This window comes from Salminus brasiliensis, chromosome 4, assembly GCF_030463535.1.
Source record: "Salminus brasiliensis chromosome 4, fSalBra1.hap2, whole genome shotgun sequence".
In the NCBI taxonomy this organism is placed as follows: Eukaryota; Metazoa; Chordata; class Actinopteri; order Characiformes; family Bryconidae; genus Salminus; species Salminus brasiliensis.
Window position 1 is genome coordinate 44,293,073 of NC_132881.1, and position 27,783 is coordinate 44,320,855.

At 42.7% G+C, this 27,783-nt stretch overlaps 1 protein-coding gene across 6 annotated transcripts in view; it reads right to left on the bottom strand.

The window, feature by feature from the left end:
* Window positions 1–14,417: 14,417 nt before the first annotated feature.
* znf827 (zinc finger protein 827) overlaps window positions 14,418–27,783 on the bottom strand; it is a 137,992-nt gene continuing 124,626 nt past the window's right edge. For 3 of the 6 annotated variants that reach the window (XM_072678547.1, XM_072678546.1, XM_072678545.1), the window contains exon 14: window positions 14,418–20,670. In XM_072678547.1, the coding sequence (XP_072534648.1) occupies window positions 19,752–20,670 (919 nt within the window). In that variant the 3' untranslated portion in view covers window positions 14,418–19,751. Of the gene's footprint in view, window positions 20,671–21,100; window positions 21,152–27,783 lie in introns of all 6 variants that reach the window. The other 3 variants (XM_072678550.1, XM_072678549.1, XM_072678548.1) reach the window with 3 other exon arrangements.

Genomic DNA, 27,783 nt, shown 5'->3' on the forward strand with positions numbered 1-27,783 from the left:
GATGAGGGCAGCAGCTACAGAAAGCCAGTGAAGAGAGAACGCAGCAGTGGAGAGACATGGCTGAATTTATGGCTAATACTTGCCAATAAGGAGGTTACGAAGTACTGGCCTTGCCTTTGCTCTGGGCACCTTACCTATGTGGTCATGCTGTAACCGTAAAAGATGGAAAAGGTAATCTTGCTTAAAATCTTCAAGAAATGTGTCATCTTTATCTTTAACCTTTGGAGTTCGGGTCATCTTTTATTCACCCAACTATTCACAGTAACTGATCCTTTAAACAGAAGCGCCCAAACCTTTGCCTGCAGCTGGAGGACTATTGATGGACGCTATGGATGGCCTCATTTGGCTCAGCTACTGGAGCTTCATTGAACTTGGATGCACTGGCACGATAAGCTGAACTGTCTGCTTAACCTCTTCCCCCGTTCCCCTCATCCTGGAATTGTTACACAGATTTCAGAAGTCTGGGAGCTCTATGTTATGCAGCCAAACCACAAATCCCACTGCTGGTGTTTTTCCTGAAGTGCTCGCCATTGCAGCTCCTACTCAGAAAGGACTTCTTGTCCCAGCATAGTGTCGAATGTGGCACTCGCACATGGATTGCTTTCAATTACAGCTGTGGCTGCTGAGCCAGACTCTACAGATGATGATGGACTGTGAGTCGACAGTCTGGGGGACTGTCTGGTATGGGAGAGCTTTGACTATGCAGGTTATGATGGTGTAGTGTTCAGTCTCCTACAGATCCTCCAGGAAGGAAAAACATTCCTCATCCACGCTTAAGGGCGGTTCTTCAGATTAGGCCCTTTTTTTTACTATCGTAACTTTTGTCAGGAAAGTGTTTACATGCTTTAAAGTAAGGACTTAATGGGGGCCACTTTTTTTTTGTGTATTCTGTAGAGCTCTTGCGAGTCTTGCGGCCAGTATTGACTAAATAATCAGTGAAAATTAGTTTAGTTTGTATTTAACTTTCATTTTTTTAAACAGTTAAAAGACTTAAAACAGTTAAGACACTGATGGCGAAACTGAAATCCCGACATTACCATTACCAGGTGTCATTACCGTAACTTTTATGCTGGTAATGACGGTTAGGACTTTTTTCAGGCAAGGCACCTTTCACACATAGTCACACATAGTCATGCCAATTGTGTGCAATTGTGTCACCTAAACAGAAAAATATACAGAAAAATAAAAGTATTAAAAAACATTTAATAATATTTTATAATACATATAGTAATAATAATAATAATAATACAATGCATTCATTTATTAATACATCCATTAAAATAATAATTATAGCTACCACTGTTCCACTGGATATCAGCCGTAACCGAACAAAATGTAACTAAAATTTGTCATGTTTTTAAGCTGTTAATCAATCCTTGGGATGTCCGTGTCAGCGTCCTTGAGTCGTTTCCAGCTCCTAAGTGAGGAGAAGCAACAAACCTCTAAGCTGGTAATCAGTCCTTGGCATATCTATGCTAGCAATTTTTCAAAGGGCAAAAAGTCAGTAGGTCATGGGTTTACCAACATTATTTAAGAGCTGCTTTAATATGTGCTTTAAATACATATAAGCATAAGTAATATAAGTAATGTAAAAATTAGGGTAAAACAACAACAACATACAACAGTATGAACGCTGACGCTGCTGAATAAACCTGCTCCATGATTCGGAGGACTACATGATTAAATTTCTCACTTTTCCACATAGAAAAATTTCACTCTTCTCTCATGGCTGATATGAGCTCCCTGGTTCAGCTTTTTTTGTTTTCATACTTGGGCCATAAACAAGTGTTAACTTAAAAAAATACATATAAAAATCACTGGCTGCTGCGGTGGTAATGATGGTAATAATCGGAGTGGTTATATATTGTAAAAAAAAAAAGTTATTAAATTAAATAATTAAATAAATATTACATTTTGAGATAATAAATAAATAAATTAATAATACTACTAATAATAATACTACTAATAATACTAGCAGTTTGAAAGTCTAGGTTGAGGACAAGGCAGCAGGTAGCAATAGAAATCATGCTTTGGGTGTATTGTCTTTTGTGTGAGTGTGTTTGTGGTGCAGTAAATAATACATTTAATACCTAGTCTATTTATTTTTGTGATAAATGTATAATAAATTTATAACCTGGGGACATCAAAATTCCCCTTGTTGCAGAATCACCCTTCAGTGTATGTGTATGTCTGTGATTTCTGTTTGTCACCAAGTTCTAAAGGTTTATGCCTTGGTGTGCATAAATTAAGGTGATGTGTATAATGCATGGCACCTTCCCTTCTGCCCTTAGCGTTCAGACGTCTGGTAAAGTCCACCCTTTGAGCCGCTGTTTAAGCAGGCCTCGAGTGCATTTCACTATAGAGCCCACTATTCTCCTGGCATTTAGCTCAGGAATAAAGGGACCTGTGTCTTTTGTCCTCTGACAAAAGAGAGGCTTTCATCCTGGGTGGTGGAGGTAATTTCTCTGGCCTCCATAGCCGTCACCACCGGGTTCAGTGTCGTCTCACTCTTCCCTTACAAGAGTGTTAAAAGACGTCTCACTGGTGCAAAGTGAGCAAACGTAGCTTCACTAAACACACTCGGACAAACAGGTACCCAACTCAAAGGTCATTTGAGTGCTACCCTCGAGGGTACGTCTTCGCTACCTTCAGTCAGGGCACATGATGGTGCTGTATTCTGCTGCAGTTGTGGTTTTAATTTGCAGTCCCCCAGTTAAGTTATATGACACCCTGTTTTGACTCCAGGCTTTTGATTTATTGGTAAGTTTTTAAGTTGTTGCATAAATAAGCACTTTTCTCTTGGGAAAGTGAATGTATTGTCCTTGTAAGATACACAATTGGACATTTCGAACCATGTGGTACTTTTGAGGATACAGGTACATTGCACAGTACCTATTTTCCTGCTATATGAATGAACCTGTCCTTGATGTTGTGATGATATTAGTCACCAACTCTCTGTACTTCCACATTTGGACGTATCCAATCTTATTGGGGTTTAGTGCAACCTCTCAGCACAAAACTGTGGCCCTAGAATGTCAGACTGTGTTTTTCCTTAACCTAGCTAAGTAATGTGGGTACATGGAAGCAGCAAGCCATTGACCCCCTCCATCCTCCATGACCAAAACAGGTCTGCATTTGGCCAAATCCAAAATCCCAAAACTCTTACATAACAGTATTGACTAGTTATATATTCAGACCCCTAAAATTTACATAAACCCGCCCCCTGGATAAAGGTCTAGTCGAAAGCTCTATTCAGATGGGGTTAGTTTTACATGGGAAATTGGAGAAATGCAAGTTTACTACAGGACCGATTCACACAGGATAAGAAATCTCAGCACAAATGACTGAGAAATGAGTCATTTAAACACGCTTTACACACTGCCGTATAACCCACGTATAGTAATAAAGACATTTCAGTGGGAATTTACATATTCATAAAACGTTTGTAGGCCATAGGCTACGCTAGACAAATCACTTACCTAAAGCTACTGGAAGTATCATGCCTTTGGGGAGCCCTTTGGCTCATCTTCTGGACTTGATGGAGGTCTGCAACTGACTTGAATGACCTGAGGTATCTGTGCCACACACAGCGAAACACACCGGCCTTCTCGAGTGCTGCCATACTTGAACGTGAAAAGTGAATTTTCCACAGGATTTGTCTAAATATTTACCCAATGTGCTTAAATAAGGTAAAAGGCCCCAAATCTACTGATGTGGGAGTTCTCAGAGCGTAAAAATGATTGACATGGTGTATTCAGATGGGTCTAAATCTATATATGTAAAACTAATCCCATCAGAATGGGGCTGTATTTGATAAAACATTGTACAGAACCTTTTTTCCTGCTATATGGATGAAGCTGTCCTTGATGTTGTGATGGTTTTAGTCACCAACTGTCTTTACTACCACAGTTTGACGTATCCAACCTTATTGGAGTCTAGTGCAATCTATCAGCACAAAACTGGGGCCCTAGAATGGCAGATTGTGTATTTCCTTAGCCTCAGATGGGTCTGAATCACTGAGAAACTATATAATTACGTTGTCCCACCTCCCCATGTACAGCTAATCCCATCAGAATAGGGCTAAATTTGGTAAAACATTTAAAACAGGAGAATATGGTGTTGTTGACACTAGAGAGCAGCTCATCACCTCCAGACTCCAGATTTCAACAAGGTGCAAACAAGGTGCTCAAGCTCATAGGAGTAGGTCTTTAGCCGTGCCGGTCTTAAGGCAAAGCAGTAATGTGACCAAATTAGCAGGAAAAGCACAAACCTGCAGGAATTCAGCCCTCCACGATCAGAACTGCCCACCTCTGCTCTGCAGCTTCCATACAGGGGCTGTGTCCAGAGCCAACCTGTCCACCAAACAAGGCTTTCCTTAGTTTGCTGATTTCCCTGGGCTACTGCTAATCTGAAAAGCCTGGGAGTGAGTTGAATCAGACATGCTTGAGCAGGGAAAGCACAAACTGTGCAGGAATCCAGGCCTCCGGGCGCTAGGTGGCCAATTAACCACCAGTGATAATGAACTCCAAGACCAGAAACGGGCTCAGATTTGAGGACCTCTGGCTTATGAAATGGCTGGGACATTCTTCGCTACCTTGCGAAGAGCTCCATGCTGTGATGCTTTGTAGGTAAAGGGAGCTTTCTTTGGTGGACGGTTTTGATTCGACCCTGGATCAGGTACTTCTGCTCTGAGACACTCTGTCAGCTCCAGCCCAGCCCCTGTTCGGACACTGTAGACAGTCTGATCCTAGATCAGCACTGTCACTCTTGGATCCTTGTGGATCTAAGACCTTGCTAGAGAGCTCAACCCTGTCGCTAACTTACTCTGCTCTTTTGACAGGTGTGTGTGAGGGCTGCTGTTCAAGGCCTCTGCGGGTGCAGAGCGAGGCCAGCGTGAGAGCTGGCGGAACAGTGGTTGGACATGGCCGGGAGCGGTGCCAGGGCACTGCTGGTTCAGTCCGTATGGGCTCATGCTGGACAAGCTGTGTGAACGTGGCCCAGTTGGCAGATGGGCACGCCTCAGCAGCAGCAGTGGGCCACTGTACCAGCGGCCAGGCAGGCACACACTTTCTCACTCACACAAATGCACACACTTCTCTTGGCACCGGAGAAGGAAGCCAGGTGTCTCCCCTCGAGCCAAGAGTGTGTATGTCTGGGAGTGTGTGTGATTGGGCTGTCTCCGTGATTAGTGCATGGATAACATTTTCATTTGATGCCATAATGTATGCTAGAATATTAACTGTGTGATTGAGTGTTACTGTGTTGTGCCATTAACAGGCCATCTCCAGCCTGGCTCTATTAGCAGGCTAAAAAAAAGAGCTACACTAGATGGACAAAAGTATTTGGACACCTGCTCATTCATGGATTCTTCTGAAATCAAGGCTTTTAAAAAGAGTCGATCCTGCTTTTGTTGGAGTAACTGTCACTACTGTCCAAGGAAGAAGGCTTTATACTAGATTTTGGGGGAACATTGCTGTGAGGATTTGATAGCAGTCGGTATCAAGAGTGTTAGTGAGGTCAGGATGTTGGATGATCACCACCTCATCCCAAAAGTACACGATGCAGCACCAACTATCATTCCAGAGAACACAGTTCTTCCTTCCACTGCTCCACAGCTCAGTTCTGGGGGGCTTTATACCCCTCAAGTCCACACCCTATTTCAAGGGGTGTCCAGAAATATTTGGACATATAGTGTATAATGATTTTAGGGTGAATCTGTACGCATTCTACACTTTAATCATGGTAGTAAAGACCGTTAACCAACAGGCCTGGTGGTTTGTGGGATGAAAAAAAGCATTTAGATATATGTTTTCTCTTTTAATTCGTTTGACCTGGTCCTCTGTCGAATAAGAATTAATGACTTGGTTCACAATGTCCTAATTGGAAGACAAATGACCATGCAGTAGTGCTCTAATTGATTGAAGACAGGAATTCAGTTGAGTTAATTGAGTGGCATAGCAAAAATTAGTCAAGCCCAACTTACTTTGGGTTCTTAAAAAGCTCAATAGATGTTAATTGCCTTCACATTCAAATAAAGTGTCCACTTGCAGTGGAAGACTTTTTAATAGATCTTCAGTCAGTAACTCTGTGTCCTAACTCTGAGTAATTCATCTCATTAATTCTCTTATAAAAATAAGATCCCTTCTTTTATGGTCAGACCTTCAACATATTGTCACTGTCATGCAAAAACCTTCAATTTCCAAAATGGCACTTCTTAACCTATGATTGTTATCAGTGTGAAAATATGTGGGTAATTCTGATGCCTTTCTATTGGTCATTTCATTATGAAAATTGGACACAATTTATCAATAACAACTGCTGGCTTTGAATTGTGTCAAAAACTGCAAATGGGCTCCGATTGGCTCAGGGATCTAATGCCCTGCCACAATGGCCAGGGGGTCGAGAGTTTGAATCCTGAGCCATGCTGCTTTGCCATCAATGTCCGAAGTCAGAGAGAGCACAATTGGTCGTACTCTCTACAGGTGGGTGGATGGTGCTTCCTCTACAAGTGTCTTTAGTAGCTGGGTTGGTGGAGCCGGGGACCAGGCGCTTTCCTACGAGCATGTTGGCTGCCTGACGTACTGGAGAAGATGTGTTAAGTCCTTACCCTTGTTGTGTCAGAAGCATTGGTAGAGCCTGGGAGAACCATGAACCATGATTTAATAGCAGTCGGTAACTGCTCAAAATATTGGATGATCACCACCTCACCTCATCCTCAACTCCCCAACTCATCTTAAACGTACTGGATAGAGCACCAACCATCATTCCAGAGAACACAGTTGTTCCACTGCTCCACAGCTCAATGCTGGGGGGCTTTATACCCTTCGAGTCCACGCGCGATTTGAAGAGGTGTCCAGAAATATTTGGACATATAGTGTTTAATGATTTTAGGGTGAATATGTACGCATTCTACACTTTAATCATGGTAGTAAAGACTGTTAACCAACAGGCCTGGTGGTCTGCGGGATGAAAAAAAGCATTTAGATTAGATTTTCTCTTTTAATTCGTTTGACCTGGTCCTGGTCCTCTACCAATGCTCCAGACACAATAAGGTAAGGACTTGACACATCTCCTCCAGTACATCAAAACAAAACATTGATTAAACTGATAGTAAATCACACTGCACACTGCAGTTGCATTTAATACATATTTAGCTGAATGTCAGGTGAGCATCTGCGAGGCATGTACACCGAACCATCCAAGTAAATGGATACGAAAATGTTTAAATGAAGAACCTGCTGATTAAATAACTTTTTAAAATATACCTATATGTGAAAATCAGACAGATTGAACGCTCTAACAACCAAAATCGTACCATTCAAAACCTTCATGTAATGCACTACTAACCACAAAGTGCTAGCTGGGACCCTACAGCCTAGTGGGCACACACCAAGCAAGGGGTGCGAGGGCACAGGGCCCTAGACTGTAGGCCATGTAGTAGAGTGTGCCATTTAGGACTGGGCTGGAGATGGAAGTTTATAGAAGGTCAGATGAGAGGGGTGAAGATCTTCATGTGTGCTCCACCTCCCAAACTTGAGTTGGTTCGCTCCTTTATTATCCATTTATGAATTGTTTTACTTTGAATTCTCAACACAGAGGAAGGAGTTTGAAACACAGGGCCATAAATAATACATTCTCCTTATACACGAAGGTTGAGATGCCGAAGGTGTGTAAGACATCATTCATTGTCTGAAAACTGGGAGCTCAAGCAAGTTTGCGGTGGGATTAGCATTGTTCTTTTAAACCGTTCCTTGATTCAGCTTCCCCAATGACTCAGTCTGCCCGTTTACCCATCCCATGTAAGCACCAGTGAAACACTGTGGAAAGGTTTAGTAATGATTGGGCTGGCCTTTCATTCTTGAGGCTCTTGACTTGTGTCTTGCCAATGAATTTGCTGCGGATTTTCTGCTGATTGCCTTCAATGTTTGTTGACACTCAGACTGTCTTAAATGTACTGTTTTGGACATCATCTCTGTCAGAGCGAGAACTCAAGGATTCATCAGAACCTTTACCATAGTTTGTTTGCATGGTTTTAGCACCTTGACTGTCGGCTGAATCCACAGCATAGGGCTTCGGGCCCTACTTTTGCTTTAAGCTGTGTGCTGTGTATTTAGGGGGGTGGCACGTTCTGCTTTTCAGGGTTATTGAGGGAGGCTGAGAGAGGCACTTGAGACACAATGCTGCCACCTGTTGTTCTTGGAGTACATTTACATGGCCATTCTACCTCTCACTGTTCAGATACCCCCCCCTTTTTTACTACCTTTTCTAGTGCTTATGCAGCAGTAAGTCATATGAAACTCCGTAGGTTCTTGCCCTGATCCTGACCCTGTCTAGATGTAGACATCCATGACATGGTAAACAGTGAATGCAGGGACATGCAGGGATAGTTGTGAGCCACTAAGTGAACCACAGCACCGTTCTTATAGGCCACAGTTGTCCGGGCAGGCCTTGGGTCTGGGTAATCCCTCTCTCTCCTGCGGCGTCTCCAGATTGACAGACCCCCTGCTGGGCGACTGCATGGTACAGTCTCAGCCTTGTCTGCTGACCGAGATCGCACCACTAGGGGCAGGCCTGTAGGGGGGAGGCGGGGTCTATCAGGTCAGATGGGGGAAGCAATACGTGTCAACACATGTCCCCTCAGTACCCAATTTGCGAGCCATGCTGCTTGGATTAGTAATCTCGCTTTAAGATGCAGCACACACACTCCCAGCCTCTCTGGTGCCAATTACAGAACCAGCGCACACGCAGCAGCGCTGCATTACACTTCACTGATTGTCGTGTTCTTCGTTTCCAGAGCAACTCCTCTGATTTCAGCTTCCTCCTCTCCGCTCACACGTGCTGAAAAGTCTCTGCATCAAAGCCAAACTTCCAGTCTGAGCGTTTTCATCCCAACTTAATCAATTCCAGAGCGGGGCAGAGAAACCTCAGAGCCGTCCTCTCGGAGAATGGCAGCCTCTGGCCTGAAGGTGTTGCTCTGAGTGTGTGTGTGTGTGTGTGTGTGTGTGTGTCCATTTGTTTTCTCATCGCAGAGCTGAGCGCGGATCTGTCTTCACTTAGCTCGACGCAACTCCCTCACACACACACATACACACATCCAGACAGCCGGCGAATATCGAACGGCCGCAGCACGAGAGAGAGAAAGAGTGGAAAAGAACAAAAGAGAGAGAGAGAGAGAGAGAGAGAGAGAGAGAGAGAGAGAGCACTAAAGAAAATAGGAGAGGAGGATAGACAGATGGAGAGAGGAGACTAAAGGAGAGAGAGAGAGATAGAGTTGGACAAGAACGAGAAGGGGGTTGAAAGAAAGAGAGGGAGAAAGAGTGAGCGAGGAAGACAGAAAATATGGAGAGCGGGAGAGAGCAAATAACAGAAGGGAGAGAGAGGACAGAGAGAGAGAGAGAGAGAGAGAGAGAGAGAGAGAGCAAGGATTAGGCAGACAGGAGGTACAGAGATTGACTGAGAAAAGAGGGGGGGGGGGACCAAAGAAGGTAGGGGCACCTAGAGTGACGGAGGAAGGAGAGAGAAGAGAGAGGCAGAGATCAAGCGGAGGAAGTGGAGAGAAGGAGAGAAAGGGGAAGAGTGAGCAAGGGGAGAGAGAGAGAGAGAGAGAGTGGGGAAGGGGAGAGACAGGCAAAAAAAAAAACGACAGAGAGAGAGACAGAGAGAAGAGAAGAGTGAGTGAGCGAGAGAGAAAGGAGGCAGTGAGCTCAGAGGAGTGTGTGGAGGGAGGGGGGGGAGCTCTACAGACAAGCTCTCCTCCTCTAAGCAGCTTTCCTCTGGAGGCGAGGTCATGCAAGGTTACGGTGGGATTACACTTTTGGCAAACAGGCGGAGGCTCCCCTCGTGCAGAAGCAGCAGCAGCAGCAGCAGAAGAAGCAGCAGCAGCGGCAGCAGAGCCCAAGACAGCAGCTCCCAGATGACTCGAACCTGGCTGTAATAAAGCCAAGGCCGGCTTGAACCTACAAACAAAAAAGCCAACAGCCTATCGATCGGCTGCCGTCGACTTTTTCGCACCCGTGTCGGGAGGTTGCCTGTGCACAGACAAGACTGCAGCCTGAGGATGTGCTGAGAAAAACTCCCTCTCTCACTTCCAAACCAGACACGTCTCCACCACGGCCAGCACAAATCTTCACATATTAATCCCTGACCTGCAGTAGCTATGTTTGGAAGGATAGCACCATCTTGTTCCCGAGCAAACGCTCTGATCAGACGCTGCTTCCATTCCCCCTTTCTGAACTGCGAGCCGGAAATAGACAAACTGTCCTAAATATGATAAGATTCCTTGTTTTTTTTTCCCGTTCCCCTCTCTTTGTAGCCTGGTGTCCATATGAGTAAATTAGCCCGGTGTGTGGCGACGAGATACAGTGTGTATGACCCGGTCACCCTGGAGACACACTTCTTAATCAACGTTTCCTCAGTGGCGGGGGTCAGGCGGAGTGGAGGCGCTTGCTGGCCTCCGGTGCTGCTTTGAAGTTAATTAAGATGCGTCGGAGCTCAGTGGAGAGGATTCATTAAAGCCGCAGCCAATATGAGCGCCAGCGGCCGCTCCGACGTGGCCACTCCGGCCAGGAGGGCTTAAGCCCGGAGAGGAGCTTCCGCCTCCAAGGCCACGTCCTCCAAAGCCGAGCGGCTCGTCACGAACACATCAAAACCACTAGAGCGCCATTCGTCTTGACAGTGACCCGGAGTTCACGCGCACTAGACGCTTCACCCTGACAGCCGGAGTGTCTTCGAGCTGCCGTAACGGTTTTGAATTAGCAAACAAAAGTCAGAGCGGCCCAGGGATTCTCCAGGACTTCACAGATCACCACGGCCTTTTACATATTCATGCCGATGTCTAGCGTACACGAATATATGCGCATGTCTTTGGCCTACTTAACGTTATTAATATTCTCTTTAGCTGCTTAGAGAAGCAGTCCTCACTTTCGGGCCTCCTGGACCCCAGTGCAGCCCGACTTACTTAGCGTACATCATCTGCTAAACAACACAGATGCTAACTGGCCATTTTTGTTTTAGAAGCCCTACCCCACTTACACCTGTACCCCTGGTTTGGCCCATTCTTTCGGCTCTGTACTGTACTGTAGTCCGTCTGTTTCTCTGCATACTTTGTTTTTTACTTCATACGTTTGTTTTTTAATGTTCAGGACCCCACAGGACAGACCACCACAGAGCAGGAATTATTTGGGTGGTGGGTCAGTCATGTTTAAACACCTCAGTCTCACTGCTGGACAGAGAATAGTCTATTAACCAGAAATATGAGCTTCTGTTGGTTGACCAACTAGGTAGGTGTACAGTGATTGGACACAGTGTTTAAACACTCCAGCAGCACTGCTGTGTCTGATCCATTCGTACCACCAGCGCAACACACACTACTAACACTCCACCACCACCATGTCAGTCAGTGTCACTGCAGTGCTGAGAAGGACCCACCACCTAAACTCTACCTGCTCTATGGTGGTCAGTCCTGTGGGGTCCTGAGCATTGAAGAACAAACAGGGTGAAAGAAGGCTTCTGCAGGGAAACAGATGGATACCGTCTGGTATTACAGAACTGCAGAGTGCTCCTATGTGGTCATTTGGGCTGATCTAATGGAAAATGAGTGTAGAAACAAGGAGGTAAGTGACTCACTTACTTGTGTTTAGCAGGCAAAAAAAGAAAACTCCACAAGGGGGCGCTGTTAATATTCCAATAGCTTTCAGTGCTTCGCAAAAAAAGTGAAGAAGATAGCCCTTGGCTCTTTACTGTGATTTTAGGCCTTTGCCCAGTGAAACACACAGAACCGTCCACCATGCAACGATAATCTGGCCAGGGATGGTCTTAAGGAAGCCCTTTTCCACTAACAGATGAGACGGAAGCTAACAAGCTGTGCAGACGGTAACTGTAAACCCATAAAGTGCTCCTATGGCAGGTGTACCGGAGGTGGCCACTGAGCCCACACACACATCTACTGTACTCACCCTTTCTCATTATTGCAGAAAGCACACCCATCCCGGCAAGTCTGAGGCTGTATGTCTGTAGGTTTCGAACGGGCAGCCCATCTCCTGCAGCATGATGGAGGGATCCGGAGAGGGAGAAGTCCCTGTCCAAGGTGCTCTGAAGCCCCCAGGCTAACCGTGATGAATGGAGCCCCTAATGTCGGCAAACGTTTTATCTCTGCTTCATCTGTTTTCATTAGGCAGCCGCAACCTTTGGCTTGGACGGAGCGCTCCGCTGCTCCCCGGACTGCTAAAGACGAAGCCGGGCCGGCGAGCATGTCCCTGCCTTCGGCCTTTGAACGGGGCCTCCTCCTTGCTCCTGCCTGCCATTAGGAAAATGTGTTTAAAATAAAGCCTGGACGCTCAACCAGATGGTAGTTTATGTTATTAGAAAGCTTTTAATCTACCATATCGTTCAAGCTCATATCAGGAAATGCTGAAGGAGCATTGGGACATTCCCAGATTAAAGAGGAATTCCACTGACTTTTCCAAAGCTCTGCATAATTCAGCTGTAGAGATGTAAACACTGTCATCTAGAAGGATTCACCCTAAAGAGGAACTTCCCAAATCAGACTTCTTTACTGTGGTGGAGATAAGAGTAATGTAAAGAAGGCAGCCCTTGACCCTTTACTGGGCTGTGTGTGGGGTCTTTGTAGCCTTCAGCCCACCACAAACACTGTGCTTTGACTAATATCTGGTCAGAAGCGGTCTGATGGTAACCTTTTTCCATTGATCGATAGGGTAGAAGCTAATAAGCTGTGCAGCTGGACTACAGTCAGTAGCTTTAAACCCATAAAGTCAGATGGTGAATGGTCCATCATCCGACTGCTTGCTAATATAGTCATTTTCATGTACTATCCAGAACACTAGTGTCTCAGTGCAGTGGTCTCCAACCCTTCTCCTTGAGAGCTTCCTACCTTCTAACACTCCATTCAACCAATGAAGAATTTCTGCCAGTAATTAGTAGATCAGATGGAATGGATTAGGGTTGGATCCAAAGGTGGTTCACCAGGGTTGGAGACCACTGGTCTCAGGCATCAGGCAGCACAGGCATAACCATTTTGTATGACCTTTTAGAGGCCTTAAGGCCTCCTGATTAAGGCCTGAAATAGCAGTCACTTTTCCAACAGGACTAAAAGGAAATTTACTGAGATTGTTGCTCAGCCACCCCCAGCCACCTCAGCACCCAGGGAACAGTTGGGGGTTAGGATGTCTTGCTCAAGGACACCTGTGAATGTTGTGGGAGGAAAAGACCTCTGTTCCTTCGTTCCCCACACTCTTTCCCACTGTCTTTCCCATCGGCCCAGACGAGGACCTTCCAGTCCCAAGCCCGGTTCTCTAACCCTTAGGTCACGGCTGGCCCTGTGGAGTCATCATGAGATGTTCACACACTTTACAAGACAACTAAGTGTAAAACAAGGGCACAGTGTTACTGAAGCAAAGAATCTAAGCTGCTTTAGTACTAATAGCGCCCCCTTGTGAAGAATCTTAAAATTTGCTAAATGTGAGTGAACGAGTAAGAGACATTCAGAACCTCTGATCTTGCCCATGTCAATTATTTAGATTTTTTAAAATCACGTTAGTACTTTCCCCACTGTGTGTGTTCATGTACTGTCCCCTCAAAAAAAAAATCTCCTGCATGTGTAGTCACATGACCCTGCCTTGTCCAGTCTATAACATGGAGAAGAACTCAAACACCAAGCCATCTGAGCAACTCCAGCAGTGTATCGAATCTGGCAGATGTTCTTTACACTGTGTCAACACTTAATGATGAATGGACCAATAGAAATGCTCCAAAATAACTTCCATTGAAGGTTAAGGTTTCTTTATTTTCCTGTTAAGTTGGTGTTTTGCTTTATTAGGACAGTGATGATACACAGTACTATGCAAGTTTTAGCCACCTGTGAAAATTAGAATTTACAAGCTCCTTATCTAATAACTTGCAAAAACTTTTTGAGATAAATGCTATTTTATATATATAATATATATATATAAAATATATAGCTAAAATGACTTTACTGTACTGTATATATATATAACAGATATACTATATATATGTGCATATATATATATATAATAACAGCTATACTATATATATATATATATATATATATATATATATATATATATATATATATATATATATATAAAATTCACTGTACTGTATATAAAACAGCCATATACATAAAAACCTTGTTAATGGCAACTGTACAGGAGAAGGAAAAAACCTTCTTAACTCTCGATGAAAGTCAATGTAAAAAGACTTTATTTCAGTCATTTTGGAGCATTTCTTTTGGTCCAATCATGAAATTCTGACACAAGAACTTCCAGAAGATTCACATTATGTCAAAAAGTAAAAAACAGAAATATGAAGTTTTGATATGACAGTGTCAATACGTCCTTAGACCGCACACACACTGTACAGGGAAGACAAAAAAGCAAGCATTTAATATCTGATGTAAGCTTTACTTTCAAATCCTGTTACATTTAGAACTGGCAATCCGAACATAAAGAAATGCCAAACTGAGGAGAAAAAATTACAAAACAAAAATAAAAGGTACAAATGGTCTAATTACCAGTTATTGTCACAAACAACCCTGTACAGCCTTAAGAATGAAGTAATAAAAAAGCTTTTTACAGCACATAATTTTACTGAGTGCCAAAAAATACAAACAAAAAAATGATACTTGAGCCTTATTGAGTCATAAAATACATCAAAAAAAAGCAAAGCAAACGGACTGTGCTGGAAAAAAATGCCAAGGTAACTGAACTTTTTTTTTTCTTTTTTCTTTTTTAAGGAAGAAAAACATAAGTGCTACGAGCTAGAAAGACAAGAGAGCAATTCCATGCATCTTTTGAAGGGCTAAAAAGGTAGTCTGGCGTAATGCACGATGATGTCAGAAATGAAAAAGAAAAAAAAAAAGAGCACTGCTGCTTCGCGATTAGGCAAACGAAAGAGGAAAAGAATAAGTGCTTATAAATACTGGTGTCAGCACAGGGAGGGACTTCTGTCCTCCACTTCCTGCCCACACAATCGGACAGGAGAGCGCTGCAGCCATCTTCTTTTACATAATGATTACACGGTGTGCCAAGGCAGGCCGACGAAAAGCGATCTTGCCTGGCGGACATTCGATCTGAATGAATTCCAGACAAAATGGGTCCCGAGAATCAGTTAGACTCATTCTCAGGGCTTCCAGGTCACTTTTTTCCCCATCAAGTGGCACTAGAGCATAAAAGAACGTATCATTGAGTCGGCGCCTCAATAACAAACGAAGGGGGGCTCCACTTAAGGTACGACGTAGCACTTAGACTGCATGCTGGGCATATATGCAGAGGACAGTTTCCTTTTCAACACAGAGTGAAAAAGAAGAAAATATAAAAAAAAAAAAAGAAAGAAAAAAGAAAAAGAAGAAAATAGCTTTGTTGGAATACCAACCCGCCTTCTGTTAGCTTAGGCCGTAATGCAAGAGCCAGCATTTCAAAATTCACAACTTGCTCTGAAAAACACACATTTTCATCCCTATTCACCTTCTCCAAAGGAGGCAAACGACAAAAAAAAGCTTAATTAAGGAGGGAGCACTTATACCATCCAAAGGTCACCTCTATAAATAATGCTCCAGGGTTTCTTCTTTCTTCGGAGTGTTAATTCTGACTTCAAACATAACTAAAATCAAGGGTCTCCTCTTAAGAGGAAGCATCTAGAGCTTCAGAGAAAATCTGTACTTCGTACAGTCGGTGGATAGTCCTAGCTTCCGATGAATCAGGGCCCAACTGAAAGTGAAATGAGGTTTTCTCATGGTAAATAAGCATAAGAGATAAATTAGAGGCCCTAAACTGTATTCATAAAATAATCCATGATCGGCAGCGTCTAATAAACACTGTTGGCGTTAAACAGACGAGGCAGGGATGCAGCTACAACATCTGCTAAAAAAGTCATGTTGGTTTTTAAATCATGACTGAATCTGTAAAGTGAAGCCGGCAGTATATTTCAGACGATGAAGAGACAAAGCAACTCAAACTCCGGTTGAACACTGTTGCCATTGTAAGTATCTTGTGTTTACCTTTCTCAGCAAGCATCAGTAAAGGCCTGCTCTGTGCAGAGATGCAGGCAACAATGTAACCATGTGGACCAATCGCAGTCAGGGGGAGGTCTCAAAACAAAGGAGGTGGTGGTTAAGACCAGGCGACAAAGTTAGGGTAGGCTTCAGAACAAACCATGTGATTTGAAACAATCACAGTCAGAGGAAGAGGACCAACTGTAATCTGTGGGACGTCTTAGAACAAAGGCATGAGTAATAGAACCAATCACAGTTAAGGAGAGGTCTCCAAACCAATGATTAGGACCAATCACAGTCAGGGAGAGGTCTCCAAAGCAATGACAGTCAGGGAAAGGTCTCCAAACCAATGACTAGGACCAATCACAGTCAGGGAAAGATCTCCAAAACAATGATTAGGACCAATCACAGTCAGGGAGAGGTCTCCAAACCAATGACTAGGACCAATCACAGTCAGGGAAAGGTCTCCAAACCAATGACTAAGACCAATCACAGTCAGGGAAAGATCCTCCAAACCAATGACTAGGACCAATCACAGTCAGGGAAAGATCTCCAAACCAATGATTAGGACCAATCACAGTCAGGGAGAGGTCTCCAAACCAATGACTAGGACCAAGGTGGTTAGATCTAATTACAGTCAGGGGAAGGTCTCAACGCAAATGATTAGGATCAATTACAGTCAGAAGAAGGTCCCAGAACAAATGAGGCAGTGATTTGGACCAACTGCAGTCAGGGGAGGTCTTAAATCAAACAATGTGTTTATTAGGACCAATCACAGTCAGAAGGAGGTCTCAAAAATAAATCTTTCTAATCACAATCAGAGATCTCAAATCAAATGCAGGGTGAGACCTCCTGCAGACTTAGTGAGGACCAATCATAGTGAGGGAAGTGGAAGGTTTTACCACAAACGTCCAATCACAGTCAGGGGGAGGTCTCACAACAAATGATTAGGACTAATTGCAGCTAGTGGGAGGTCTCAAAACATACAAAGTGGTGATTAGGACTAATCACAGTCAGGGGGAGGTCTCGCATGGTAGTTAGAACCAGTCATAGTCTGGGTGGGGTCCCAGAAAACAGAAGGCAGTAAAAAAGGACCAATCACAGTCAGGGGGAGGTCTCAATAGAAATGATCAGGACCAACTGCAATCAGGGGTTGGACGGGGGTCTCAAAACAAATAATTAGGACCAATCACAGTCAGGGGTTGGTCTCAATAGAAATTATCAGGACCAACTGCAGTCAGGGTTAAGGTCCCAGAACAAACAAGGCATTGATTTGGGCCAACAGTAGTCAAGAGGAGGTCTTAGAAGAAATAAGGCAATGATTGTTTTGGCCAACAAGACGCTGTTTTGCTTGAGTTCTTCATTCTTGCTTATACTGCCAGCTTCTTTTAGCATCTTTTCACTTTGCCACTGGTTCTGCTTTGAACCCACCGAACACCTTGGAGCATTACTGTAGGGTAGTTCCTCAGATTCACTGTACACTAGCGTGAGGTGTTTATTTTATTCCGAACTGCAGATTCTGTCAAATCGATTGGTTTGGAAAAGTGCAACGTTTACGGCACTGTGCAAAACTGGCGTTTCGAAATTTAGCCTGGTCCTTTCGGTGCCCAGGTGAAGCTCTACTACACGCCTACTGTTCTAGTCATTTTAACAGAGCAGCACCACACTGCTGATTGGCCTAAATCTGTTCAAAAACATCAAGAGCTTTAGAATCCACATTTCCAACCAGGCGTGGCAGATAGCAAGTGAGCAAGTGAGGCGTTGTGCTTGCTAAATGCTGCCGCCGTGGTCTGACAAGGTGGTTCGAGGGATTGGCATTAATAGGACATTTCTGACTGGGTTTAAGTGCTTTCTGTTTGAAATGTATCAACGTGTTAAGTGCAATTAAAACTCAAAAAAATAATAATAAAAAAAAATGAAGGGGGAACATAGAATTGTAGTACCATGTTTGCCCGCTTTAGCGAAAGCAATGCTTCCACGAAACCTCCTGCAAATAATGGCTGCCTCCACATTGCACTTAAGAGCCATTATCCAACGAGATCTTCATAATAGCTTGTTAGTACAGGATATATATATATATATGTATATATGTATATATTTATATATTGTACACTTCAAAGGCTCGTAAAAAAACCCAAACAAAAACAAACAAACAAACAAAAAAATGCAACCAGAATAAAAGAAACGTTAAGACACAGAAGGCCACCGATATACAACTGTTTCTCATATCTTCACTCAACAAACCCCAGCTACCTCTGTATCACTTTAACATTAACCAATGAAAAGTACATTCATTCAAGTCATTTTGGAACAGGTTCTCTCTCTCTCATTTTTTTTATGTTTTTTTTTTACACAAAAAATTACAAAAAAGCTCCAAAAAGCACCATTGAATCGGCCTTATGTGACTGGACTCGTGGGATCTTTCCTCCCCTCGCTGACCCGTCACCTCATATATCTCCTTAAATGTATAGGTGCACATTACATACGACAGCTATGCACAGGGCGCTGGACTGGTCAGTCCTCTCCACTCATCTCTTCTCCTGCTTACAGAAGACGGCCGCTCCACCTTGAGTTAACGATATATTGGCACAATCTGTGGCAACCGATGGGTATGGCGAAGGTGGTGTGGTTCTCAAGAAAGGAGGGCTGCGTGGTAGACGGACAGCCCTTATGGGAGACCAGGATTGCTTGGGCCACCAGCACGCCCCTGAAAGGCTTGTGCAAAAAAAAAAAAAAAGAAAAAAAAGAAAAAGAAAAAAGAAAAACCAAAACAAACTCAAATAAAACTAAAATTAATACATAAAACAAACAAACAAGCTGGAAAAAAGCACTAAACTGTACTGTACTGCCATCAGCTGTTGCCTGACTGGTAAAGAAAGGGCCTTCAGCCTGCTCCCGGAGGCAAGATCAGTGTTTCAGAAAACCAGTCAAAGCCAAGAGGCATTTTGGGGGAAGGGAGGGAGGGGCTACAAAACTATGTACAGTTCGATAAATAATCAAGTGCGTGGTTTGAGGCGTCGCTTTGAAAACGAGGCTTGAAAACAAAGCAATCCGGTTCGTTGTTTTCCTTTTTTCTTTTCTTTTTTTTTTTGCATTTCTTTTTTTTCCGTCGTGCTGCAAACGCCCCCCTGGGATATTTCGTTTCGAACCCCTAAATGACATAGAAAACAATCGGAACACATAGGCGAGCATGCTATCTGATGCTTTGTAAAAAGACATACTAATGCACAAAAATGTTGAGTGCTTGCACATTTGCATCTTCTTTGTTTTCTTTTTTTTTCGGAAAGAAAATAAAACAATCCTAGATAAAGCACTACTATTGGTTTCCTGTTCATTCAAAATCTGCAATAAAAACAAACCCAAAAAATAGTTAAAAACAACAAAAAAGAAGTTATATTAAAATCGATTGACAGAACAAAGAAAAGCAGCTTTGATATAAATGCATCGAGCACGTACAGCCTTTTTCCTTTGATAGACGTTTGTTTGTGTGTGTGTTCGAGTGTCTCTGTTCCAATTCTCAGGAGCAGCGTTTTGTTTTGTTTTCCGGCTGCTGGCGGAAAGATCCGACCGGTGACTCCTGATGGCCAAAGAGGTGCTCTTTCGGGGATGCGAGTGAAAGAGTGAGGGATAGATGGAGGGAAAGAATGAAGGAAGAGGAGGAGGTAGGTTACAAAAAGTGTGTGTGGGGTGTGAGGGGGTGGGGGGTAAGGGGCTAAGGGTGGGGTCAGACGGTTTTCGCTCTCTCCGTCAGCCCCAGATAGGCCAGGAAGGAGTGCTTGGGCGTCGCGGGTGACAATGGAGGCGTGGCTTGTGAGAAGGGGCGTGACCAGAGTCTGGAAAGGAAGGGCGAGGAGGAGCGCGAGGGGGAGGGGCTGTGGAATGTGAAGCGGCGAGCGGTGAAGAGTGTGGTGAGGGGGACCAGGAGGTGCGCCGGGTCGTAGGTCCTGCACGGATCGGAATAGCGTGTGGCCAGCGAGGCCCCGTTGGCTGAGAGGTAGTGCGGGCTGGCCAGAGCGCCGTCCGGCTGCTGTTTGCTGGAGATGGACAAGGCGACGGACTGCAGCGCCTGCGACGCGCTCAGGCTCATGAGCGGGCTGCTGCTGCTGCTGCTGCCGCTGCTGTTCCCCCCGCTGCTACTTCCGCCGCCCTCCAGGAGCACCAGGGGCTCGCGGCCGTCTCCGCCGCCCAGGCACGGTGCGCCCTGCTGGGCTTCGCCCTCCTCGCCGCCCCCTTCCCCTCCCTGGTGCTTCTTGAGGTGGCGGCTGTAGACGAACGGGTGCGTGGTGGTGAAGGGGCAGCGGGCGCAGCCGAATGTCTGCCGGGGGGCGTGTTTGAGGCGCTTGTGCAGGTTGAGGTTGTCCTTGCGCTTGCAGCTGTAGCTGCAGCGGTCGCAGTGGAAGGGCCGCTCGCCCGTGTGCACGCGCACGTGCTCGATCAGCTTGTTGGCCGTCTTGGACAGGTAGCCGCACTGCTCGCAGCGGTAGTGGTTGCCCAGGCGGTGGGCGCGCGCGTGCCTCTCCAGCTCCGCCTGGCTGGCCCACGACGCCTGGCAGATGCGGCAGCGGTGCTCCGGCTTGCAGTGCGTCTTCAGGTGGCACTCCATGGCTGCCGGCCTGTTGGTGGAGTAGACGCAGAGAGGGCACCTGGGTCACAGAAGACAAGGAGGACACGCAAAAAAAAGGGGGAAGCGTAGGAAGCACAGGGACGGGGGGGAGGACATTTAATAAAGCAAGGGTTTCGTTCTTTTGATCTTTTCAAAGAAAAATGGAAAAAAAGAACACGTAACACACACACATACACACACACATACAATGGACGAAGGGGAAGGGATGAAGGATGCACTTAATGTATCTGACCCTGAGTGATGTGTGACAGCTATTGTATTGTCTATGTGTTTGTGTGTAGATGTTCATGTGTGTGTATACTAAGTGTGCAGTAGCTGCTGTGTGAGCATAGTGTGTGTGAGTGAGTGAGTGCGTGTGTGTGTGTGTGATGTTTTAAGTGAGAGTTTGCGGACAGGTTTGAAACGGGGGGATTCAGACGGAGGTAAGTGAATAAATGAGTGGCACTTACATTTAAATAGCACCTTTCATCTGCTCAGGGCCCCAAAGCGCTTCACAAACCCTGCAGAACAGAATGACCTCAGAAAGCACACCATGAAGAGCGCTTCTCTACCTCCCCGCTGAACCTCAAACGCTACGGCGCGCTCTCTCACTCTCACTCTCGCCCTCGCTCTCTGTCTCTCTCTCTCTCTCTCGCAGCAGCCGAGTGGCTGCGATACGCCAAACCCACTCTGGGCAGAAGCTCAGAGTTTATGTAAACATTTCTGGATCAATTACTTACAAAACATGAGCGGAGTAGGGCCCGACCGATGGAAAATCCTAGTCCCGAATCCAGCACAAGGTTAAGGAGCTAAAAATCTGATCTCATTTTTATCTGCGAATATAAAAATTCCAGCCAGCTGAAATTTATACAAGCTAAAATTTGCAAAAATCGACTCCAGCAGTCTGAGAGTAGTTTAACAGCGCTTTCGTCAGTATCTACTGTGAGCTGTCAAACAAGACATTTCTCGACTGTCAAATTTCTAAGAAAGGCTTAAAAGGGAAACTGCAAAATTCAGTGGTTAAGATCAATAAGTCATTCAGAGTGGGTTTAGCATGAAATGGTTCATTGTATAGGAAATGCAGAATCCGCCCAGCCAACATCATGCTCACATGGGGCTCACATGGATGTAACGTGGGCTAGGTGGATTCCAGGTGGGCTCTGAAGTGGGTTTGTACATGTGTTGTTACTGGGACCCAGTTGCAGCCCATCATTAAACTCACATGGGTCCCATCCAGGCCCCATGTGCAGTGTGCAACCCAGATGGGGCCCATATTTAACCCCTCCTGGTTCCATCACTGACCCTGGTGGGCAGCCATATGTAGGGCCAACATGGAACCCATGGACAAAACTTTCTGGCTCCCAGGTGGGCTACCCATACAGGCCCCACATGGGCATGTTATCTGGGTGATTCTTCACAGTGGTGGTGATGATAGGATTCAGACATCAGGATGTAGCCACAATACAGTGTAGCTATTTAATTTGCTATGTAAATCTATAGTGAGCGTTGATTTTGGTAAAATGGTAAGTGGGGATTTAATTATTTAATTTTACGATTAGGTTTTAAATATACATATATAAAAAAATGAGTACAAATTCTTCTGTCAAATTGATTACAACACAATCTCTCAAGCACCTGGCAGCATTTTTATGACTATAATGTAAAATAACTGTCTGTAATGTAGCTTTTAGGAGGTATTACAATTTTCTGGTTCTATTTGCCACCACTGCAGACAATTCTGACTTTCCAATGAACAATTTCACACCACATTAAAGCACTCTGAATGACTCTGTTCACACCTTAACCCATTAATTATACAGGGATACTGAAAAGTAGGTGGAATTCCACTTTTTAGTACAGAGGGTGGAGCTTTACAGGACTGTTAGTGCTTTGGCTTCTTTAAGCATCTCATTTTTCAGCAGTCCACTTGCTAAGCTCTGTGAGGAGCATAAACTCGATGAAGCCTTCACAACTGGGAAAATCTCATTATTACAATACAAAATCATTAATTGGTATTCGTTGGGACTTTTGCTAATTTGTGATCTCAATATCTACTGATTTTATCCAGCAAGTGATTTACAGTACTGTGCAAATGCCGTAAGCGGTCGCAAGCAGTGTGTAAAACTATTCATCTCAGCTGAACAAACACTTTCTAATATTAGAATAAATACAAGCAAACAGAGTTGCAGTAAAAAGGTGCTGTTGTTTTTTTGTTTTTTTAGAAGAACGCTGTTTTGGTTGCAGATCTTCTCTACGAACTCCACCAGCTTACCTGGTTCTGACTTCACAAAAGCTTTCCTAAGAATAAACTTCAGCAGAATTGTGAGATCAATGCTAAAAGGTTCATAAGAATGGGCCGCGTTCATCAAGCTTTTATAAGAAGGAATTTCTCCCTAAACCCCAATTATGCAGTTTTCACAAAGATGTGAGAGATGTCACTAGTGTGGTCTTATTTGAGATTTCTGAGTTTATGAGCACAATGGGACTATTAGAATTACACCTGCTTGAAGAGCAGAGCTGTAAACAGAGTTTTTGTAAGAGCTTTTCTTAAGGACTAATTTGAGATTTATAGATTTTTAGAGATACTGGTAAATGAGGCCCAATGTTTTTAAATGCACTTTTGGGAAAAAAATAAAAATAAAGTAATTCATAAAAGTCAGTAAATTCTTAATTTTATCTGAAAAAATGTTTTATATATATATTGTGTATACATTATGTATTATATATATTTATATTTAAAATAAAAATATATACATTTAAAATATATCTATTTTTTAATGATTTTGTTCAGACTTCTTATGTTGCCGTTTATAACATAGCCCTTTCCACTACCATTTTCAACTCACCATAAACAACGTAAGGCATTTTAAATGTCCCATTATTCAGTTTAATTATTCAGTTTTCTTCCATTATTTTTCTTATGTAGAAACTATCAGTACTTTGAGAACAATCTGCACTTTTATTCCTATTAAATTAGACATGAATTCTAATAGTTCAGCTATTTAAACTGATCATTTTACAGACCGACCTTCTACCAGCTGTTCAGAGAAAAGTTCCTAAGATGTTTCGTTGAAGAATAAGTTCTTATTTTTTACTTGAGTATGAAGAAGAACGCCCTCCTTAAAACACTTTTCTGAAACCTGCTTAATTTACTTCAATAAAGGACTGATTAGATGGACCAGATGTTGGATGGGAACTGGAAATATTGGACCTTCTCCAGGAGAGTTCTGGAAATGTCTTCACAAACCACAAATGCACTGTTTTTATTTGTATGGATTATTAGCTAGCCCTTAATCTCTTCCAGATTAACAGCTTTACATGTAGTTTTCCCAGATGCCTAAAACCTTTGCACAGTGCTGTACTCTACATGTCGGTTGGGCCCTAGAGCTCTCAAGCTTTATTTGTAGTAATACCTAGCAGTAAGGGCATATCTCAAGCTGTCATTGTATCCCTGACCGAATCCCTTATACAGTCTATATGGCTATTATTTAAAAGTGCCAGAGTATGCTCTCAATGTCTTCTCACCGCTCAGGCAAAATGACTGCACACCTACTCTTAGTCACCCATGTCCAATTACTAAAACAGGAGGCTTTTTAAAAAACCTTTAAATGTGAAAAGTGAAAGAAATCGATGCCAAAATGAATCTACCGTCCTCCTGTCCTCCTGAGAATGGCCCAAAAAGGCAGAAATATAAACCTCAACCAAAGACCTGCTGATCCAGAGTCAGAGTAAACTGCATCTCCATTGACTTCTATTGGGCACGACGAGCTATCTACAGGCTAATGACGCTAGCATGTGGAAAGCACAGCGATAAAGTGACAGGATGAGGCAATGGCATCTGAAAATACACAAGACTCTAAAAAGACATGAATCATGTATGTCACACGGCTGGACAAATACCACAAAAAAAGAGCAAAGACTGGACTGGACTATGTGCTGGAGCACTCTGGGGGGGAAAGAAAAGAAATGATAACCACAGAGGGGTCGGCGTGTGCACTGTAGTGTGGCTAGGGAGACGTGTGCCGAGTGTGTTTAGCTGTGTTTGAGTGTTGGCCACTAGGACAGGCTGGGAAAGAACAGTGTGAACTGTAGTCTAATGGTCTTGGCAGTGGTGTGGTTTAACAGATGGAGCAGCGCTGACTAGCTCCTCGTGTTTTCTTCAGATATTTCACATGCACAAGCGGCCTTCTAGCTGGAGCGGAGCTAACGTGGGATTTCAAAGGAGACACTTTTGTTCCTGGAAGGGCTCGAGCCTTTGGTCCTGATCAGTCTAGGAATTTAGATAATGCCCGATAGTGCTGCCAATCTCTGGGTTTAATAATTGGGGTCTTTACTTTGTGAACACCTAATATTTACAGTGGAGTGCAAAGTCCAAAGGTCTTGTAAATTGTAAAATTGGAAATAAAGAATGGAAAGATTTTCCAGGTAAATAATCAAATTTAAGCCAAATTTTTATACAAACTTTGAAACAAAAAGTCATTTTGTTTAATTATTTTATTTCTTCCACGGTCTCAAAAGCTCAAAAAACACCCAGAACTAAAAGGGTGCCCAGAAAAGACAAATATTTACTTCATATATATACTTTTTATATATATATATATATATATATATATATATATATATATATATATATATATATATATATATATATATATAACAAATTTATCAATATTTGTACAAAGCTTGTATTAAAATATGTCTCAAATCTGAATATTTACATGGAAAATCCCTTTATTCTTTACTATACTTTCATGTAATAAAACATGTATGAAATTAAAGTAGAAATAATTCAAAATAAAAAATTTCACTAGTTTTCACTAGTGCTCTCAGACTCCACTGTAAGTATAAGTCGTATAAATAATACTAATGAAAATACTCTTAGGCTGGTTCCACACATACACACTACCTCTGTGTGACATCAGTGCAGACAATGTGGCAGCCTGACTGCTACACTTACAAACGCTGCCCATTCAAACATACAGCAACACAGCATTGTGCAGTACAGTGGCCACTATATCAGAAACCACAACTGTCTGTAAGCAACTTCTACATGGTCTAAATCAGTCACTTTACTTCACCTAACAAACAGAGAACTCCTAAAGTAGCACTTTCTGACCCTCAGCAGTTTTCTGACTTGTGATAATGTCACCTAATGAAGTCATACAGGGTCTTGACTGTTTATGTAATACCTTTTATTACCAATAATGTAATATCTTATTAGATGAATGGGAATTTATTGCATTTTAAGGTTGATCATTTGTAATACTTTATAACATTATTTGCAATGTATGATATTTTCAGTTTGATCATTTGTAATATCATTACAGTATTGGGAATTCTCTTACACTTTAAGGTTAGCTATTTTATAATACATCAATATTTCAATCAGAATTTATTATATTTTCAAATTAATCATTTAAATTCTTGATTACATTACTGGGAAATGTTTTACACTTTAATGTTGATCATTTATAATACATTATTAGGAATTTATTATATTTTCAGTTTCATCATTTGTAATACTTTAGTACATAATTCAGATTTTTTTTCAATTTAAGGATGGTAATTTTTTAATACTTTATTATATTACTGGGCATTTTTCTTACACTTTCAAGTTGATCATTTGTAATATCTTATTAAATTATTGGAAATTTATTACACTTTCAGATTGATCCTTTATAATACCTTATAATGGGAATTTTTCATCTTTAGACTGATAAAATGAGAATTATCACTGAGAATTTATTACACTTTTAAGTTGATCATTTGTAATATCATCATATTATTGGGAATTTAATACATTAACAGATCATTTGTAACCTTATGTAAGAATTTATATATTATATATTTAGACTGAAGTTTATATGTATGTGATTTATTATCATGAAAACGTACAACATTTTCAGGCTTTAGAATTCATTGATTCATTGCACCTTCAGACTGGCCATTTATAAAACGTCATTATTGGGAATTTGTTATATTTTTGTATGAATTGTATATATTTTTAGACTAAACGTGTGTAATAATTTATTCCTGAAAACATACCACATTTTCAGACTTAAGAATTCATTCAATCCACCTTCAGATTGGCCATTTATAAAACTTTATTATTCAAAATGTATAATATTTTCACTCTGATCATGTGCAATATCATTACATTATTGGGTTTGATTACAGTTTTGACTGAGTTAAGTGCACATGTGTTACATATCTAGCATTATTACATTATTTGTAAAATATTACAGTGTTAAGTGCTACCCTGTTTAACTAGTATTTTGTTTCATAACAGGGATGAATTGTAGAATGTTAGCATGTTTTATATCGCTTTATTGTTTCATGTACATGTATTAATTTACTGTAGTTTGCAGCGTGACGTGGGAAAACAAAGGCATGATGCTGATTCTTTAGATTGTGCCTCGTTTCTGGGACGCTGTAAACTAGTGAACTGTGAACATGGGTGCTGCAATGAAAAGCAAGGCGCTGTGCATCGCTCACACTGCTCAGTGGTAGTATGTGTGAAACCAGCCTTCATGACGCAGCTTGATGCTGGTTTTGTTGCTTTATGTCTATGTTAAGGATGATGACCTCATGATGACCTCATGATGACCTCATTCAGTATCTGAATATGTAGTTTCAGGAGCTTCCTGTGCTGTTGTTCCTGTGTGTGGAAATGTTTTCCCTGAAATGCTGCTGCAGGATCAGGTGTCAGGAACATATTTCAAAAGGAAAAGGAAGGGAAATCTGCCTAAAATCATAGATTCATATTTACCTCGTTAGATGTCCACTGATATGCACTCGTTAAAACATCTAAACAGAACTGAGCAAGACTGCGAATGTATTACCTTTATTTGGTGAAAATCTGTGTTGCAATTTTATGGGTCAGGTATTGGAGTGCTGCTGCACCGATCCCACCCATATCGCAATGCTGTAGCATATTTATGCAGGACTCAGTGAGCTAAACAGCCCAGTTGCCTTTTACTTTCAATTCAGCACAAATTAAAAGCTAATAAATATCACTCACAAAATCGGCCATCAGCCAACTCCTCTGTAAACTAATCCCAGTCTAAATCAGCCGTAAAAATTCACGATCGCTTCAGCCTTAATGTTAAGCTGTAATCAGAACACAGGATGCTGTTTGCTTGATTCTGACTGG